The 18,394-nt window shown below is 48.3% G+C and overlaps 1 protein-coding gene across 3 annotated transcripts in view; it reads right to left on the bottom strand.

Annotated features, from left to right (window-relative positions):
- The window catches only part of MORC2 (MORC family CW-type zinc finger 2), a 75,438-nt gene that overhangs the window by 19,472 nt on the left and 37,572 nt on the right, over window positions 1-18,394 (bottom strand). For all 3 annotated transcript variants that reach the window (XM_048513690.1, XM_048513691.1, XM_048513692.1), the window contains exons 6-8: window positions 7,834-7,942; window positions 3,297-3,456; window positions 1,356-1,467 (exon numbers count right to left, since the gene is read on the bottom strand). In XM_048513690.1, coding sequence (XP_048369647.1) covers window positions 1,356-1,467; window positions 3,297-3,456; window positions 7,834-7,942 — 381 coding nt within the window. The remainder of the gene's footprint in view (window positions 1-1,355; window positions 1,468-3,296; window positions 3,457-7,833; window positions 7,943-18,394) is intronic.

Raw genomic sequence — 18,394 nt, 5'->3', positions numbered from 1 at the left:
TGGTTCAGGGGGGCCAAAGTTATGGACCCCCAAAGGGAGTGCCCCCATGACCCATTGTTTCCAATGGGAGCTAACAGGAGATGGGGGCTACCCATTTGAGGGTCCATAACTTTGGCCCCCATGAACCAAACTTCACCATACTTAGGTGGCATCATCAGGACAGTCTCCAAATGATAACCGGAAATTGCGGTGCCACTAGCTTTAAAAATGCACCCCTGACAGGCACCCCAAGAAATTGCCCAAGAATCTCTGCTCTGCAGTGCCTTGACTCCACTGTAGCCAATAGGGAATTTCTGAGTGTGTAAGCAGGCTGCACGTTTTTGAAGATAGAGGCACCAGACTTTCAAGATGGCTCCAGGAGGCCCTCCTGCTAATAGCAACCAGGCTTGGTGAACTTTGCTTTTTGGGCTTCAATTTTATGGGCCCCCCAAAAGGCTTTTTTTGTTTCCCCACTCCTGCATGTGAAGCCTGCTGGCTGAGTTCTCTCAGAACTCTCTCAACCTGCCCCCTCACCCCCAGAAGCAAAATTCACCCAAGCTGGTAGCTTTAAAAATGCATCCCCTGCAGGCCAAAATGTGAAAAAACACCAAAAAATACCAAAAAAGCCCGAATATCTTGCATTTGGATTCATTCATATTTTGGCAGGACATAGTTGGCTGATTTTGGCCCGAATATGCCCGAATTCACCGTATTTGTTGCACCCAAATCTCCAAGCCCAGTTATGGCACTGAGCCTGGGTGCCCGGCTCTTGGATGGGGCTATCCAACCTCTAAAATTGACATAAATAGATCCAGATCCTCCCTGGAATTCTCTGCATATGCCAATGATGCAAAAAAGAGGCAGGGCGATGGTCTGCTTGTAACCAGATTCTGTCTAAATTTTGGAGTTCTGCATTTGGGTTGATTTCCTTGGAAGGAAGAATGAATTAGTCATCTGTGACTATACCATTTCTCTGCTGTCTGTAAAAGTTGTCACTGCAAGAGGAACACATAAGGCTGCTTTGGACCAACCTTCCGTTCTTCAACTTTCTCCATACACTTCCAACCTTCTACTTGTGCAACAAAAGTTTGTAAATGACTGTCCCAACTCTAGGCTTCACTCTCAACACAATCAAGGCCAGATTATAACTCCCCAACATCTTGAATGGCCCAGTTTCCTGACTGTTAACAATTCTATCTTCTTTCCACATAAAGCTGCAGCTCAGATATTACATGCAGTTGCTTCCACAAAGGGTTGAATTCAGAGAAGGAAGCTTTCCTTCCCCAGAAATAAACATTTCAGATACTAGAGAGCAAGGGGCATCTTGTCAGGCTTTCCAACAAGGACAGTTTAGGAGCCATTAACGTCATACTTACGTCCCCTCTGGTGGGGTTTCAGCCATCTGAATATCTCTTGGGTCAGAGGTAACATCCAGCTCAGGTTCTCCATTATCCATTAGTTTAAGGTTGAAAATGGTCACCAGAGTCCCTGCAGCATGAGACACAAGGATATTAATCTTTGCAAATATCTACTTCTTCTTTGGGGCAGAAAGCCATATGTATTTCATCTATCAAATAGTACAAAACTGAGATTTGACATCTTGAAAATCAAACGTGAGACGCTGTAGTAGAAAGGATTTTCTTCTCAGTAATGGAATAGAGAACTTCCTTCACTTTATAGGCAGGGCTAACAGGGCATTGAGCTCAGCTAGTCTTCTGGCCAATAAGACAACAGCAAGAAAGGCAATCGTGAAAGAAAGAATTCACAGCATAATACAATTGAGAAATACAAAAAACTTCTTGAGGACCGTAAGTTATGGAGGACCCCAGATTAAAAAACAACAACAGCAAATGGTTTGGGTTATGGTGGGGATGATTGACAGCGCTTCCGAGAAGCAGCAAATGTGAGGATGAGCTGGCAGAGTGGGAGGCTTTTCTGCCCAGTACCATAGATAGGATTTCTTTCTTAAACATGCTGAGGAGTAAGGTCTGTCTGAGATCAGAATGAAGGAAGTTTTGCAACTCTTTGTCCATGGCAGATGGAACACTGATGTGACCTCACCAAAACCACAAAAGGAATGCCTTCTGTTTAAATCTCATAGATCTTTGATTGGCTCACTTGTAGAGTACAATATGATGTCGATGACCTTTTGAGAATAGCTGAATAATTCTATTTTCTCTCCACTTCAAATGGAAAAGGTGGTAACATGTATTGGGTTGAAGAAGGAAGCATGGACTAGAGACTGGAATAGAGACTGTGTAGTGTAGTGGTTAAGAGCAGCAGACTCTAATATGGTGAACTGGGTTTGTGTTTCTCCTGTACATGAAGCCTGCTAAATTATTTTGGGTAGTCATCATTCTCACAGACCTCTCTCAATCCCACCTATCTCACAAGGTGCCTGTTGAGGGAAGGGGATTGTAAGCAGCTTTGAGACTCCTCAAAGGTAGAGAAAGATTACAGGGCTGGGGGAATAATCCACATACGGTGAACTGCCATGGTTACAAGTTTGGAAAACAACAGCCTATTTACAGAGGATTATGAAGATGAAGTCTTCATTTTCATGGATGGTATTCTTTAAGACACTTCTGGAAAAATAAGTTGGATATATTCCATGTAAGTGGTCCAGGAAAGGGTAAAGGCATCATCAGCCTCCTGAAACCTGGAAGTATAAGTTGGCAATTGTTTGCTGATGAGACAAGGAAGCCCTCAAACAGGGCTCAAACAAGGAAGCCCTCAAACACATTGTAAGAATGGCTGGCCTAATCTCCTGGTTACTGTGCAGAATGCTCTCACGATGACAATGTTCTCCCCTGGAATCACATCTTGGCAACTCAGCCAGTGCACCTTTATATCAAACACACCTTGAAAGAACTGAACTGATACAAAGTGTGTTACTTTGCCCAGTGAAGAAAAGGTTTTCTGTTGGAGAGCTGGAGTATGTGCTGCCTTGGCAATTTTTGGCAACCCTTGCTGTGATGCTATCTCTTGATTGAGAGAAGTATGCTATCTATACCTGATGGAAGGAATAGAAAATTCCTTGGATGTCCCTGAACTACTGCCAGCTGGTACTGTGTTGAGCCTCCAGGAAAATCCACTTGCTCCAGGCTGCTACATTGAAAAATCTGCACAACCAATCAATCCCCAGTGCTGGACAAAAGCCCCTTGACCCTGTCCATATTCTAAAAACACTTGTCAGGCACCAGCAATTTATCTTGCAAGGATGTACTACTCCAGCTAATGAAGAGTAAATACTTTAGATTTTTTAGTGCAGAGTATGTACAGCCTTATCACAAACACTCACAATGCTTACATCTCACCTTTCTCCCCAGGAATCTTCCTAAACTGCTCCATTACTTCTTGTTCTGATTTGAAGGGGGAATATTTGTAGATCAGCTCAGATTCAATGGCAAATCTGTCCATGTTGTCTGTTATGGGCTCGCTGGTACGAGAATTCCAGGAAGGTAGAGGAACAATTACCTAAAGTTCAAAGATAGAAAAAAGGGACTTTTACTTTAAAAAGTGGTTGAGCTATAATACGATGACACCACCACTTTCAGAAGTCCAGTATATAAAACTAATCCTCCTTATGCAGCCACCAGTAACTAGACACCATTTCCCAAAGAGTACATTGATTTAGCCAGCAGATAACCTGCAACATGCCTCCTTTGACAGAAGTGCTATTGACTGACAAGGTACCAAATCTGGAATTGAGTCAGCTTTTTCTGGACATAGTGTGCTCCCTTTCAAATAACAGGTTTTCAGTCTGAAAGTGTGTATAAATGAAAAGTCAGATATCTTCTGTGCCACATTTTATCTTTTAGTCACCTGTGGCTGGCTCACCAGCAGCAGCTCTTCCTCAAAAAAAGCTCATTTAGGAACAATTATTTATATTGTGGTGGGTTTTCCGGGCTGTGTGGCCGTGGTCTGGTAGATCTTGTTCCTAACGTTTCGCCTGCATCTGTGGCTGACATCTTCAGAGGTGTATCACAGAGAGAAGTCTGTTTCACATTGTGTCTAGTGAGAAGAGAAAGTTTAGCAGGGTATATTGTCCATGTCCCAGGGTGGGGAACCAATCAGTAAGTGTTTGTGTGGAACTTGCTATATAATTATTTACATGTTCAAATTGCATCCAAAACAGATTAAGACAATGTACTACATGATGCTGCCTTTGTGGACAATTTGTAAGCTTCCACTAGTTAAAATACAGCAGCAAGATTATTGTCTGAAATAAATTACAGAGCAAAACACCTGTGCTAGAAGAAACCTTGGTTACTAATTTGCCTCCCCTATTCACTCAGTGTGCCACCATTATCTAAAATAAAGTTGACTGCCGTTTAATTCAAGGCTTCTTCTGTGGTGACCCCACCCAGCTATGGAACACCCTTTCCCAAAGGCTTTTAGCTGGTGTAAAGCATGTGAAATTTCTAATGTAAGATGAAGACACTTTTCTTTCAGACTCTTCACTATGTTTCTTTAAAGTAGTCATTCTCAACTTTCTTTAAAGTAGTCATTCTCAACTTTCTTTAATGTTTCTTTAATGTTTCTTTAAAGTAGTCATTCTCAACTTTCATGTCCAGGGTCTCCTTGTCAAACAAGGATATAAATATGAACAGATGAATACAAAATCATTTATTACAGAACACCAAGAAAACTTCAACATTTTGACATGCTGGAAAATTTTTTTTAAAGTCTGTATGAACATCCATCAATGTGATCCTTGAGCTTGATGCTCTTCTGCAGGTTTCATGATATCGGGCTCCAAATCAGAAAATGACACTTGCAGGTCAACATGTCGCAATATCAATTCTGTTCCTGCATTCTGTCAAGAAAGCTACCTTGCTGAATCCGCACTCAGCCAAACATGTCGAGAGAAAGGTAATAAAAAAATCTTTTGAGCTTTTCACCATAGTGCTGGAAATTTATTCAGCAGATCACCCCTTGATCCCAAAATCTTTTTGAAACTGAAAGTGTGCAATTATATCACTCTGAAGATAAAACTTTCTTAAATTTCTGCATCAACTTGAGATGGTTGTACTTCAAAATCCAATCCAGGATACTGAAGTTTAATCACTAAAGTCACTAAATCTTTCTTGCATATCCTTGTGTATCTGCTTAAGATGTTTCTCATAAATGATCATTGACTTTCAGCGTCTCTGTGATCGTTTTCAGGCTTGGAAACTGTAAAAATGTCTGACATCCTACATCGTGCCAATAGAATCATAGAGTTGGAAGAGACCACAGGGGCCATCAAGTCCAACCCCCTGCAATGCAGGAACACACAATCCAAGCATTCCCAACATATGTTCATCCAGCCTGTTGCCTTTCTCCAAAGAAGGAGACTTCACAACTCTCCGAGGCAGTGAATTCCATTGACGAACAGCCCTGATGGTCAGGAAGTTCTTCCTGATGTTTAGGTGGAATCTTTTTTCTTCACCTTGAATCCATTACTCAGTGTCCTAGTCTCTGAGGCAGCAGAAAACAAGCTTGCTCCCTCTTCAACATGACATCCCTTCAAATATTTAAATGTGGCTATCATGTCATCCCTTAACCTACGCTTCTCCAGACTAAACATCCCCATCAGCTTAAGCCTCTCTTCGTAGGGAGAATTTGAGTTTCTCAAGGAAAGAAACAATGGTTTCCTTACTACCTACAAGGTTGCTGTTTTGACCTGTAAAGTCATGTTTAAAAAATGATGCTTCTGAAAAATATCTGCCAGATAAAAAGTCCACCTTAGGTTCAACAAGTCTTTCTCTATGCTCTTTTTCAGATATGAAGGAAACTATGGTGTTCCAGAATATAACAAACACAGAAGAGTTCCTCTTAGAAAGCCATCACACCTCAGTATGCAGCAGCAGTGTCTGGAAATGCTGTCATTTTCTTTACACAGCTGCAGAAAAAGATGATCCTGAAGGGGATGGGATTTGATAAAGTTTACAGCCTTCAAGACAACTGAAGGCGAAAGACTGAGATGTCTTCCTAAGTTTTAAGCTACTAGGGTGCTTCCTGTGAATCACACAATGAATACTAAAGATGTACGGTCTAGCCCTTTTTAGATGGGCGACGAATCCTCTGTATCGACCAACAATAGAGACAATATCATCAGTTGCACAAGAAGTTATATTCTCTATTGGAATATTGTTCTTGCTTAAGTAACTTTCATCTTGCAAAGTAGCTTCATCTATTTGTAAAGAGAATGTTCGGACTGGATGAACTGACCAATCTCCTCAGTGTCCTGTGCCATCTCATCAAGTCTTCTTCCAGTGAGCCATGGTCAGCCTGGGATATGGTAGCATTACCAGCAGGGCAGCAAGGAGCTCCGGAGGCTGGGCAGCCAACCCGATCAGCCAGTGGGCTGGCAAAAGGCAACAGAAGAAGCAGTGAGGACGAGTGGGTGGTTGCATAATACAGGGGTGGCACCAGGCACAGTCCTGGAATGAAGAGGTGAGCAGGCTGAGGCCAAGCCAAGGGGTGGGAAAGCAGAGGCCTCGCAAGCCAGGAATGCAGCAGAGTCAGACAGCCCAGCCTTCCCCCTTGACATAGGAAGCTATTGCCAAGAAGCAAGGGAGGAAGGGCCAAGAGGGTGAAGATGCTAGTCCCAGCTGGGCAGGTGAGCCTGGGGAGGGACCAAAGAAAGGGGCCTGGGCGGGCCAGAACAACCCAGAAATCAGTGACAAGGAGTGGAGAGAGTCAGACCCAATCCCTGGCTCCCCTGGAAGAGGAGAGGGATCAGAGGAGAACCAGGAAGGGCTGGGTAGGGGCCTGATAGGCTTAGGCGAAGAGAAGGTTGGAACAACCCCTTCCTAAGGGCATGGTCCAAAATGGCAGAGGAGGAGATGGGCAGGTAAGGTTCCTGAAGAGCTGGGGAACCTTGCAGCCAAAGGAAGTGCAGAGGCAATTTCACCCTCTAGCTCCCATTCTGAGGCCAGCATGAGCGAAGAGGAGGAAGAGTGAAGCGGCGGAGCTGGTCCCAATGCAGAAGGCAAGGCAGGGCAGCTCACAAGTGGAGTTACTCAAAGGAATTGCCCGAATTGTTTCTTTGGCACTCAAATTCATGATATCAGATACTACTATGGACACTGAAGGCATGATAATGGACTCACCAATGTTGTATTTCTAGAGTTTGCGATCAGTTTTCTAATTTTGTGTGACACAACAAGATTCTTTTCTAATTTATGTGTTAAAGGTCTGCTTTATCTCTGGTCTTCTCTCAAAATGATCTCAAACATTTTTGAAGAAATCCAAGGATTTATCTTTCTTCTCTGTATGAGAGGCATCCAAATGTTTTTTTTTTCAATTTATTTGGCCTCATGCTTTCATTTGAAAATACAGTCATGCAGTTCAGACACATGGACAAAGATGGACTTTGCGGAAATGCAATGAAGCTATACAATAAGTATCCCACTGAACACTGCTGACACTTTTTTCACCAAGGAACTCATGGGTAAAATTATTTCTGAAAATAATAAAAATATTCATGAGGCACTTCTTACAAGGAAAATAATGAACAAATAATAGACAGAATGAATAATGGAGAAATCTTTGGCAAATTACAATGAATTAAAAAATCTTACTAAAAATCAACACAATATGAAATAAATATTGGCTGAATCAGGATTGTAAAAGTCACATAACGAACCTTATAACATTTTAAACCGGAAGTAAGCTAGGTCAAGAAATACAGTCTTATGCTTACAAAAAACCAGAAATCAATAATTAACAAAACGTTCAGAAAAGCCTACACCAAAATGTCAAAAGCTATCACAAACAAAAATAAAACCCATTTTAAAACAGACTTTAGTTTACGCAGACCTATGTTTGTAAGTTGATTTTTAAAGTCATAAACAGTGTGCAAACCTCATCAATTCCTTCTTCTTCATGAAATGTCCGAGACAAGAATAGGCAAGTCATGGTGTTGTCTTTCTTGGTGAAGAGAATAAAATCCTTGCCAATCCGCATAGAGCCCCTGCAAATAGATTTCAATTTGGAATATATAATGACTAGTTTTACTCAAAACATAACACATGCAACGGTCAGTCACAAATTAAACATTAGAGTTTATTTTGCTTAGAGTTTATTTTGCTTATTTATGTACACTAACGATGGCCTAAACAACACGTTATGTTTTCCCTAGACATATCCCCAGGTAACATAGCAAGGCACATTCTGAAGTTTTATATTTCCCAGGAATGTAAGGGCCCAATTCAGACTGCAACCTCAGCATGTGGAGAGAGGGCTTAGACTTTTTTCAACATAAAATAGCCCACGGTGGGCACTATTTACCCTATTATGGAAACATGAACCCCATCCTAGTTGTTTCAGGCTAGGAATATGTAAGCCCATCCTTTCAGTGCACTGACGTCATGGTGCCAATGGAGTCCACACATGACTTGGAAAAGGGAAATAGATCAAGGGAAAACATACTGTACAGTTAGGCCCTGACTGTAACTTTCCACAAGTTTAGTTTATGTATTAAAAAAATCATTTTTTGCTGCTGCTTTCCTAATAAACTGTAGGGAAAAAATAATAAAGATATATACTTGTAGTCGACCCACGCGGTCAGCGTAAGAACGAGACGAGACGTGGAGATAACATCTGGTGGAGATCGCCAGCAGCGGGAGACCGGAGGTCCGTGTTCCTAGCGAGTCTCCCGTCTGCCGGTTCCTGGCACCTTTTATTGTTACTCTCTCGGGGGCGTGTAGGAGGGAGGACCGGGGGGAGTTCCGGGAGAACGGGGGCGGGGAGGTCGGGAGATCATGATGTGATGCGTGAGTTTATCTGGCTACGTGCGGTGAGGAGCGCACGCGTCTGAGCCACATCATCTCCTGGGGGCAAGACCAGTGTCCCCGCGCCTGGTGATTGAGTCAGAAAATTCATGACCCGTGACTCATGGGGATGAGGTAGGGAGTCGCGATCACGACGGCAAGGCGCTTAGGTCGTTAAGCGTCCCAACGTTCTACTACGGCGCTGCTGGATCAGCAGTGCATTACTACATCTCCTCCTTTTACATTTTAGAAAAAGGGGCCTTAAGAAGGCGATTTAAAGGGGACGCTTGTCTCCTCCGCCGTCCGGTCAAGCTGACCAAGCTGCTTGTGTAACATTAGAACTTGGCTGCGGGGTAAGGGAAATTCGAGGGCTTCTTACACGTTACAGGCAATATTAGACCGCGCATTGAACGAAACAAGATCCGATAATAAGGCACACAATTAAACCAATGCAGAGCTGTACAATAGCACTCAACCATCCTCCCGGCAGCCAGCTCCAGAGGGCTGACCACCAATGGGGCAAAACATCATACTTCAGATTAGATACAACTTCTTGCAGCTCACGCACTTTCATGTGAATCAACTGGGAATTATCAGAAAGATTAAAACAACACATATTATGTACATTCTCACAACCTTGGTGGTGTAACAACAACAAGTAATCAATAGCTGCCTCGATTGTCTAGGGTCCCAGCGTGAAGTTCCTGCTGCTTTCGGAGGCCAGGGTCCAGAGCGGTGGAGGTGGAGTTGATGGACTTCGCGGGGGCACAGGCCAGCCCGGCCAATAGTCTTAGCATTGTAAGAAGCGAACCGGGGACTCCCACTAGGGAAGTTGCGAGGGAGGCGAACTCTGCTTCGGAGAGGCGACCAGCGTCGCTCCCGACAGGAGGGTCCGAAGGCAGAAGCGAGCTGCGGCGGCGGCCCGGGCTCCCGGGTGGAGCCTGGGTAGGGACGATGGTGGAGGCTGACTAAGGCAACAAAGAGTTCAGCGGAGAGTCGGGCGGAGGAATGTAATTAAAGCGTTCTCTCCCGCAGGTCCAGAACCAGCCCCTGGGGAGCAGGATGTTTCGAACATGGGGAATGTCCTCCGTGTGTGTGCAGTTCCAATTAGCCGAGGAAGCCGATGAATGGGCCCAATTCGGTTCCCCGCTTAGTTCGCGCCGGTGATGCGAGCGCAGGTGTTAGATTAAGTGGTTAGCGACAGTCTTGAGTGACAAGAGAGAGCGCCCGGCCGGGAGGGTTTGGGCGACAGGTCCCCAGTCGGCTCATAGAGTACCTGATGGATGAGGCATTCATGAAGGGCTTAGCCCAGACTCCGCTAAAGGAAGTCTCCGGCTTTGCAGACAGGGGAGCAGGCAGGAGCTTAGCAGGCTCCCGGACCTCTAGGTACTGGCCCAGGCAGAAGGATGAGACGTTGGCAGCGGCAGCAAACTGCTCCCAGATGTTGGTCTGGTGAAAGCTTCGTCAGGGGTGGCCGCCCGCCAGCGGCAGGAGGCAGTAGAGGAGGCAAAGGATGGTGGTGGCTGAGTTGGCGGTAATGATTGCAAGGAGAGCGCACAGAGGTTCTCGGGTGTCGGGGTGGTGCTTGCTGGCGCAGCGACTCTAGGGCTTGGTTGGTGGTCGCCTTGGACGTCTCCCCAGGTCATTCGGGTCTTTGAAGCCATGGCGGGCGTTCCTGTTGAGATCGCTGGGCATGGATCCTCTAGAGAGATCGCGTTCCTCCTCGGGATGGGGTTGGTTTCCTCCTGGCGCCATTCCATGGGTTGGCCTGTCATGGCGAGTTGGAGTCCACAGGGACCTGTAGGAAGAGGGACTGAAACACACCCCTTTTCCCAGGTTGGAGTGGGTCCCTTGTGGCTCAGTTTAGAAGCCGGATGGCGGAGATTGGGATCGCAGTTTAGTGTTTAGAATTTAGTATAAGAAGGAAGAAGGCTTGTTTTGCAGCCTGTGAAGGTTGCTTTGCATAATCCTCCTGGGGCCGCCTACTCCTCTTTCTTTAGTTGTTGTTTGACAGGGAGGGCAGGAGGTAGGCTGACCCTGGTGGGAATTGATGGCTTCAGAAGCGTCATCAAGTGCGTCAAAGTGAGGGTCCGAGCCTCGAGGGGAGGGAGCAGGCGAGTCCTGGGGATTGTGGGTATGCATGCTTAATCAGCAACACAAAAGGGGCTTTGGAAGCACCCTTTGGGGATGGGTGCATCCGGGAATGAAGCAATCAGGCAATTAGAGGCAAATTCCCATCAACACAAAGGAAAAGAGGGGGGGGTTCTTTGCAAAGGGAGTTGTACTTACGTGACCTTGGTGGCTAATGCAGGAAGCTGGATGGTGCTAAAATTTTGTGATCGAATTATCTTGGGGAATTGCGTCGCCGAGACCCACGCTCCTTAAGGGGAAACCCCGGCCAGCGCTAGCCTTACACAACCGCCAGGCGCCGGGCAAACACCACCCACCCAAATCATGAGTGGATCTGTGTTTGCAGCAACCCTTAAGCTGGGGCCTGTCCTGACAGTGCTGCGGTATCAGGGCCGGGCCCAGATTTTAATCCAGGGAGGGCCAGTCAGCCAATTGGCCCTCCCGCCTCTACCGGTTGAAAACAGAAAGAGAAAGGGAGGGAGAGGGAAACAGTTTCCTTCACGGAGATAGAGAGTGAACTTCTGAGGTCGCGGATTGGGATCAGTGATCCGTGATGGCCTTACCCATCCCAGACCAGAGTCGTTTGACCTGACTCATGAGGTCCCTTCCCCAGAGATTGGCGTGGATGTTCAAAATGATGGGCCGGACTGTGAGCTGCCTTTCGAGTGCCCTGGGCTGTTGACCGTGAGCGGGCCCGGATGCTCAAATCTTGGCGGTTTGTCTCCCCACCCCAGATGTGCGGGCAAGCCTCGGTCGGCCACTGGTCGGCCACTCGGCTGCCCTGATAGCCAGTAACATCAGCGCCCGGTGTCCACCCAGGCCCTTGAACTTACATCCCTTCTATGGCATGAAGCTCCAGGTATGGGCGGGAGCTCCCGATGAAACGTCTCCACCGCTGCGGCGGTGGTGTGAATGCGTCATGTTGGCTGCTGGGGCTCGTAGGCCTTTATTGGGTCGGCAGCGGGCAGCGCATGGGGCAGGAGGATCAGCTGAGCGCAGCTGGCTCCGGCAGGCAACTCCTGTGGGATGTTTGTCCAGACCTGGAGATGGATGGGTCCTTGCGCGTGGAGTCGATCACTCGGGGGCGATGAACAGTCCCTGTTCAGCGGCAGAAGGCCTTTGGCAGCACCAGCCCAATAGTCCCGGTAGGGATAGGCTCGTCATACTGGGTTGGGCGGCAGCGGTGAACCTCGTGGGGAACTTAAAGAGATGGGCTGAGTGCATGCAGCGAGATGCCACGAGAGGGGTGGTTTGGGCAGGGGCCTTGGTGTTTGGGTCTGCTCTGGTACTCTCCTCCTTGGTCCTGGGCTGGGGAGACGCCGGGCGGGAGTTTCCCATCGGGCAGTGCGTTTCTCCAGTGGAAGCCTTTCTGGCAGCTGGCGGGCACATGGTTTTAGGTGGCCTTCTCCTCCTGGGGAGGACCCTCCTCCCATCGGGGTTGTAGGCCCCCCCCCCGGGCTGCCTACACTCCCTTCGGAAGTGTCCGGATCTGCCGCAGTTAAAGCAGTCATCCTTGAGACTGCCTCCCGCCGTGGAGAGTGCTGCTTGGCGAGGAGGCTAGCTTGGTGGGCGAGGAGGATCCATGTCCTGGCAAGCCTTTAGCATGTCGGCCAGTTCAGGATTTTACTTGCCCCGTGGATCGCCCTCGCGGCACTCCGTGGGCGTTCTCTTTTACTGGCGCATGAGGAGCTCGTTTGGAGCCTCCGCTATCTACCTGCCTCTTGAGCGCTTCCTGGAGCCTGTTCACAAGCTTCGGCATAGAATGGGGTTTTTGCCGGATGGAGGAGAAACTCTGGGTTGGCTGGCGGGCGTTGGGGACCTTAACAAATGCCTTATAGAAGCACTCAGAAGGCGACCGTAAGGGTGGCCTCAGGCAGGACAATCTGATCGTTAGGGTTGGCCGAAGGCATCAAAACCGTAAAGCTGAGCGGTTGTGGTAGGCCGGGCCCAGAGGTGGCTGCTCTGTTGAAGCACTGCTGGCGGAACTCGCTTTCCCAGACCACAAAATTGTGCAGGGCTCAGGAGCATGCGAAAGGTGGTCTTCCAGTCGTCTGGAACCATTAGGTGGTTCCTGCGATGGCCTCCAGCATGCACCTCTCCGCGTAGGGAGCTAGTGACTCCTACGCCCCGCATTTGCTTTGGCGGAGACTCAGTGAGGATGTTATAGTTTAAAGGCGGTGCCTCGACAACCGCCCGAATGGCGCCACCCTCCCATAATTATCTGTGAAGTGGACCGGGGCACAATGCAAGAATCTCGGCATCGCCTTCCGTCAGGGTTTCTCTTTCTGCAGATCGTGGCTAATACGTTCTCGCGAGAGTTTGAAAACCAGCGCCATTACGATGGCGTAGCCGGAGGTGCAGTGGCCAGGAAAATGAAGGCGAGCAAGGGGAGGCGGCTGGGCGGCGGGAGAGTTTGAATTGGGTGAAGGGCGAGGGGCAGAAGGAGGACAGGCGTCAATTTAGTGGATAGAGAAAATTCCGGGTTGAAATTGAAGGTGAAAGATCGAAGAGGCTGACCTGCAGCAAGGGAGCCGTGGGTCTGCAGGCTGATGGCGACAAAACATTGTCTCCACGTCAGTAGCAGCGACATCGGCGAGGAAAGTTCAGCGAAGATTAGCCGATGTTTTCCCAGTCCTTAAGATTCAATGTCCCTCTGGGTACCATGGACACTGAGCTTCAATCTCAACCAATTTAGCATGGCTCAACTTCTTTACGGGGACCCTGCCGCATTTCGATTAGCAGCTTTCAGTTAGTCAACGTGCTTGTCATCATAAGCCCTGCTTTGCAAGCTCCCCATACTCACCGGTGTTCCGTCGGACGAGAGTGTCCTAGGGCCAGCGTGTCTCTGGATCGCCCGATCAGAGGACAGGCGATACCGAACGGTGGTCCCTGGATGGCGATCCAGCGGACCCGGTATCGCGGCCCTTCCCCAGGCGACGGTGAGCAGGGTGGAGGTTCGTGAGATTCCCGGTTTCGCACCAGCTTGTAGTCGCACTCCACGCCGGTCAGCGTAAGAACGTAGACGACGCGTGGAGATAACATCTGGTGGAAGTCGCTAGCAGCTGGGAGACCCGGAGGTCCGTGTTCCTAGCGAGTCTCCGCCTGCCGGTTCCTGGCACCTTTTATTGTTACTCTCGGGTGTAGGAGGGAGGACCGGGGAGTTCCGGGAGAACGGAGGCGGAGGTCGGGAGATCATCATGTGATGCATGATCTCATCTGGCTACGTGCGGAGAGGAGCGTACGCGTCTGAGCCTAATCCTCACCTGGGGGCAAGACCATTGTCCCTGCGCCCGGTGATTGAGTCAGACAGTTCATGACCCGTGACTCATGGGGGGATGAGGAGTGGGGGTGCGATGCGACCGGCAAGGCCGCAGGTCCGTTGGCGTCCCAACGTTCTACTACGGCGCTGCTGGATCAGCAGTGCATTACTACATATACTCTCATTTATTCCAGTATCATGCAGACAGTATCAAGCATTTCCAGCATGTAAGCAGATAATTACTATTCACATCTATGGGGGAAAATTACTTCTTATATAACAACAGCCAGAACAACCAATTACATGATTTGACATTATGCATTATCTGTTTTAGACATGGATGCAATCTTTTAAAACATGACTATGGTTATGTGAAACTTCCCTGAGTCAGTCACTACACGAAGTATTTTTGGAGGTTATCACTAAGTCATTTGAGTCCTAGAAGAATCCCTTGGGAGGAATCAAGCATGTGGCTTAGTGTGAACTGTCAAGTTCATATTTGTAAGGATCTCAGTCGTTCTTGTTTCCCTTACAGCCTAACCTGGCCTTGACGGAGATTCTTTTGGCCGGGCGTCTGGCCAAAACCTGCACTAACCTTGTGAGAATGCTTATCTCGCTTTTGTATAGTAGAATTCCGTTCTCATGAGAACGGGGCAGGGGGGATGGGTTAGTCAGCATTATAACCGGTTGTTTGAGCGGGGTTGCTCATTCCTGCCATGTCGTGTGTGTGTGCTTTCCAGGATGTCTGAATAAACGGACTTATAATCAAAAGCTTTTTTATTTCTGCTCTTTGGAATTCCTTACATTATGGCAGGAATCTAACTCATTTTTCTCTTGACTGTGTTTGGATCTCTGGTGTTCTAACATGCAGAGATTGAGTACTCTCGACCATGTGGAAGGCACGATAGCCCCCATAGAGGGTTTCGAGCCTTCCCTTCCAGACTCCGAGGATCCGGGATGATCCGGTTTAAGCTGGTGACTCTCTCCGGCCTGGTCCAGTTCGAAGTCTGCACCTTCCCTTGGGACTGATCGACATGGTTCAGATCGTGTGGAGATGCATGAGAATTTTGGGCTATCTATGGATCGAAGCCTGTTGACCCAGTTCATTTCCACCCGGCAACGTGTGGATTACAAACCCCAGATACAGCCAGTCCCTGAGGAGTTTGGATTATCTACCATTCATGCTGACACCCAAGAATCCATTGAAAGGTTCCTGGACAAATACTTGAGGATATTCCCAAAGATCAGCAGTGGCATAGCAATCGACCGTCTCTAAAGTTACAGCGAAGGGGGACGATGGCGAGGGTTGGATCGATGATCGGAAGAGTGTTCCACACCGCCCTCGGCAGTACCAAACCCGGGGTGAGCGGCGAATGGGTGAAATCCGATGGAGCAGTTGGGCGTGGAGGAAAAACCATGAGAGGAGGAACTGGATCGATCGAATCGTTACCCATGCCCTCGAAGAAATTTGGGACGATCGGTGGCCATGCTGCGGGACACCAAACTTCCGCTCTGGGAGCGGCGAACTGTGGGAAGAGGCGAAATCTGCAACGGGACCGGTGAAAGTCTGCGGACCGTGAAAAGTAGCATAAAGGAAATCAAATGGAGTTGGACTGCGTGAAAGAGAAGCGTTCGTCAACAGTATCAACAGAATCTAACGATTCATGACAAAGTGCTGGATCAGTCCAAACTGGATTTACAGCCAGCGAAAAGAAAACATCAAAGCCATCCAAACCCAGAATGAACTGGACTTTTAAGCCGTTCCAGCGAGGCCGAAAGAGCCAAATTGGATCCAGAGAGGGCAGCTTTGCAGCACCAGGATGCCTTAACACGCAAGGAAAGGGAATTGGCTGAACGGGGAACCAAACTCTACGACGGCAATGTGAGGCGTTGGTTAGAGCCCCAGTTGGTGCCACCACCTTCACTTACCCGGCGGCCCTCCTCCTGCGGTGCAGCGCCCTCCGTTCCAGCTTTTCAACTTGGGGCACCTCCTCAACCCCCCTGCTCCTCTGGCGCCTCTACCCTATCCAGTACAACAACCAGGTTACATGCAGCAGCAACCCCAACACGCACCTAGATGATGGAAAGAGGGTTCTACAGACCCCCCATCCCAGCTTCGTTTTGATGGTACAGCTGGCCCAAACTTCCTTTACTTTATCCTGCAACTCGATGCTCATATGCAAGAATTGCATGATCAAGATCGTTCTGAACGAAAAAATACGAGACATTGGGTCGGTGTTGGATGGGGTAGCAGCTGAGTGGTTTGTTACTCTTTATGAATTGCAGGGGGACGATACCCGCATACGGTAGCGGGCTTCCTCCAAGCGCTGCGATTCGGTTCCAAGATCCCAATGCTGAAAGCGATGCTATCCATTACGCAGTAAAAACCATCCAACAGGGCAACCGCTCCTTTGCTGATTTTGCCCGTGAATTCCGAGCAGCGGCCAGTAAACTTCCACCGGACTGGCCCGGCGCGCATGAAAATCGCAGTATTTTTTGAAGCAATGGATATTAAACCGTTATGAAACAGTGATCCTTATTCGATCCCGCTAACGCTATGGATTGGATCGAGCTCGGCTCGCATGAGTTGCTGCCTGTCTTGCCTATGCCCGCTGGAGGCCATGCGCCGAAACCAGCCAACACGCCGGCCGCCGCTAGAAACCAAGCCCGGCCGTGAAGCGAGACCACGCCGAACGCCGCCGCCGTTTAAGGATTGTGCCTCTACTGCGGGAGGCCTGGCCACCTGGCTGCCAACTGCCCGAAGAAGCAGAAGCCTCTCCTCGGGGGGCCGCATTCCGTCTGCCAAGCCTTACTCCGCATAAATCCAGCCTGCCAACTCAAGGATCGCCCCAAAGCTACTTTTGATGAGGGATGTCGAAGAGGAAGAAACTGGCGGTAGTCTTTCAGCAGCACCCGTGGATCTTAATCCTTCTCCTGATCCAGTGAGTGAAGGCAGCGTGCCCATTACTATTTTGACTTCTTTAGCCAACCCCAGTAAACATACGGCGATATTTTTGGCCTCTGCACTTGTGGACTCAGGTTGTTCCCCACTGTCTTATGAGACCCAAGTGGGTGAACCGGTCTAGACCGAAGTTCCCTTTGGTGAAGCTCCATTCCCTTCACCCAAATGGACGGTAGCTCCACTGGGTGGTGAGGGTCCGCCCGGTTCAAAACCCAACCGGTACTTCTCCGCTTATAGCGATCATTGGGAAAGATTAGTTTCATTCTTGCTCCAGTTGCAAAGCACTCCATTGTATTAGGTATGCCATGGCTACTTCTTACACATCTAACCAACCTTCGCTTTGGAAGGAACGAATCCTTCAATTCTCAGTGATCCCCCCCTGGCGGAGATCACATGGATGGGGGAAGATCCATCGGTAGGGAGGGGAAGCAACCATCGCTACAGCTTTCAATGTACTGCCGCTCCCCTAGCTGTAGAAATCCCAAAGGCGTATCAAGACCTATCCAGAGTTTTCCAGGAACAGGAGTGCGATCAGCTCCCCATAGAGATACCGATTGCAAGATCCTGCTACAACCCGAGCCCACTACCTAAGGGTAGGGATCTATCATTATGAGTCCCACCGAGGAAAAGGAGCTCCAGCGCCTTCTTAGATAAAATCTAGCCAGCGGCTTCATACGGTGAACCACAAAACACACCCATGCAGCTCTGTTTTATTTGTTAAGAAAAAAGAGCGGTTCGTTAAGACTTTGTACTGATTATCGTGGACTAAATGCTGTGTCCATCTCCAACAAATATCCTTTGCCCTTAATAAAGGACCTCTTGGATGCCCTAGGCAAAGGCCGGATTTTTACCAAATTGGATTTCGCGGGAAGCTTATTATCGATGTCCACATCGCTGGAGGAGTACGAACATTTAACAGCATTTAATACAAAAATCGGCAATATGAATATTTAATAATGCCCTTCGGATTAACTGGGGCCCCAGGGGCTTTCATGGCCCTCATAAACGAAGTAAGTATTACATGATTTGTTGTACAAGGGAGTAGTCAGATATTTGGATGATGTTTTGATTTACTCACAGACCCTGGAAGAACATGAGGCTTTAGTCCGGGAAGTTTTACAACGCTTACTTGATAACTCCCTCTTTGCCAAGTTGTCAAAGTGCTGTTTTCACCAATCCTCCATAGACTACCTGGGCTATCGAATATCCTCTGACGGTCTAGAAATGGACCCGGCTAAAGTGGCCGCGAGTGGTTGACTGGCCTGCCCCACCAATAGAAGGCGGGAATTGCAATCTTTCTTA

This window comes from Sphaerodactylus townsendi, linkage group LG13 (assembly GCF_021028975.2).
Source record: "Sphaerodactylus townsendi isolate TG3544 linkage group LG13, MPM_Stown_v2.3, whole genome shotgun sequence".
NCBI lineage: Eukaryota > Metazoa > Chordata > Lepidosauria > Squamata > Sphaerodactylidae > Sphaerodactylus > Sphaerodactylus townsendi.
The sequence above is the reverse complement of the archived record's forward strand: the minus strand, read 5'-3'. Positions and strand labels throughout refer to the sequence as shown.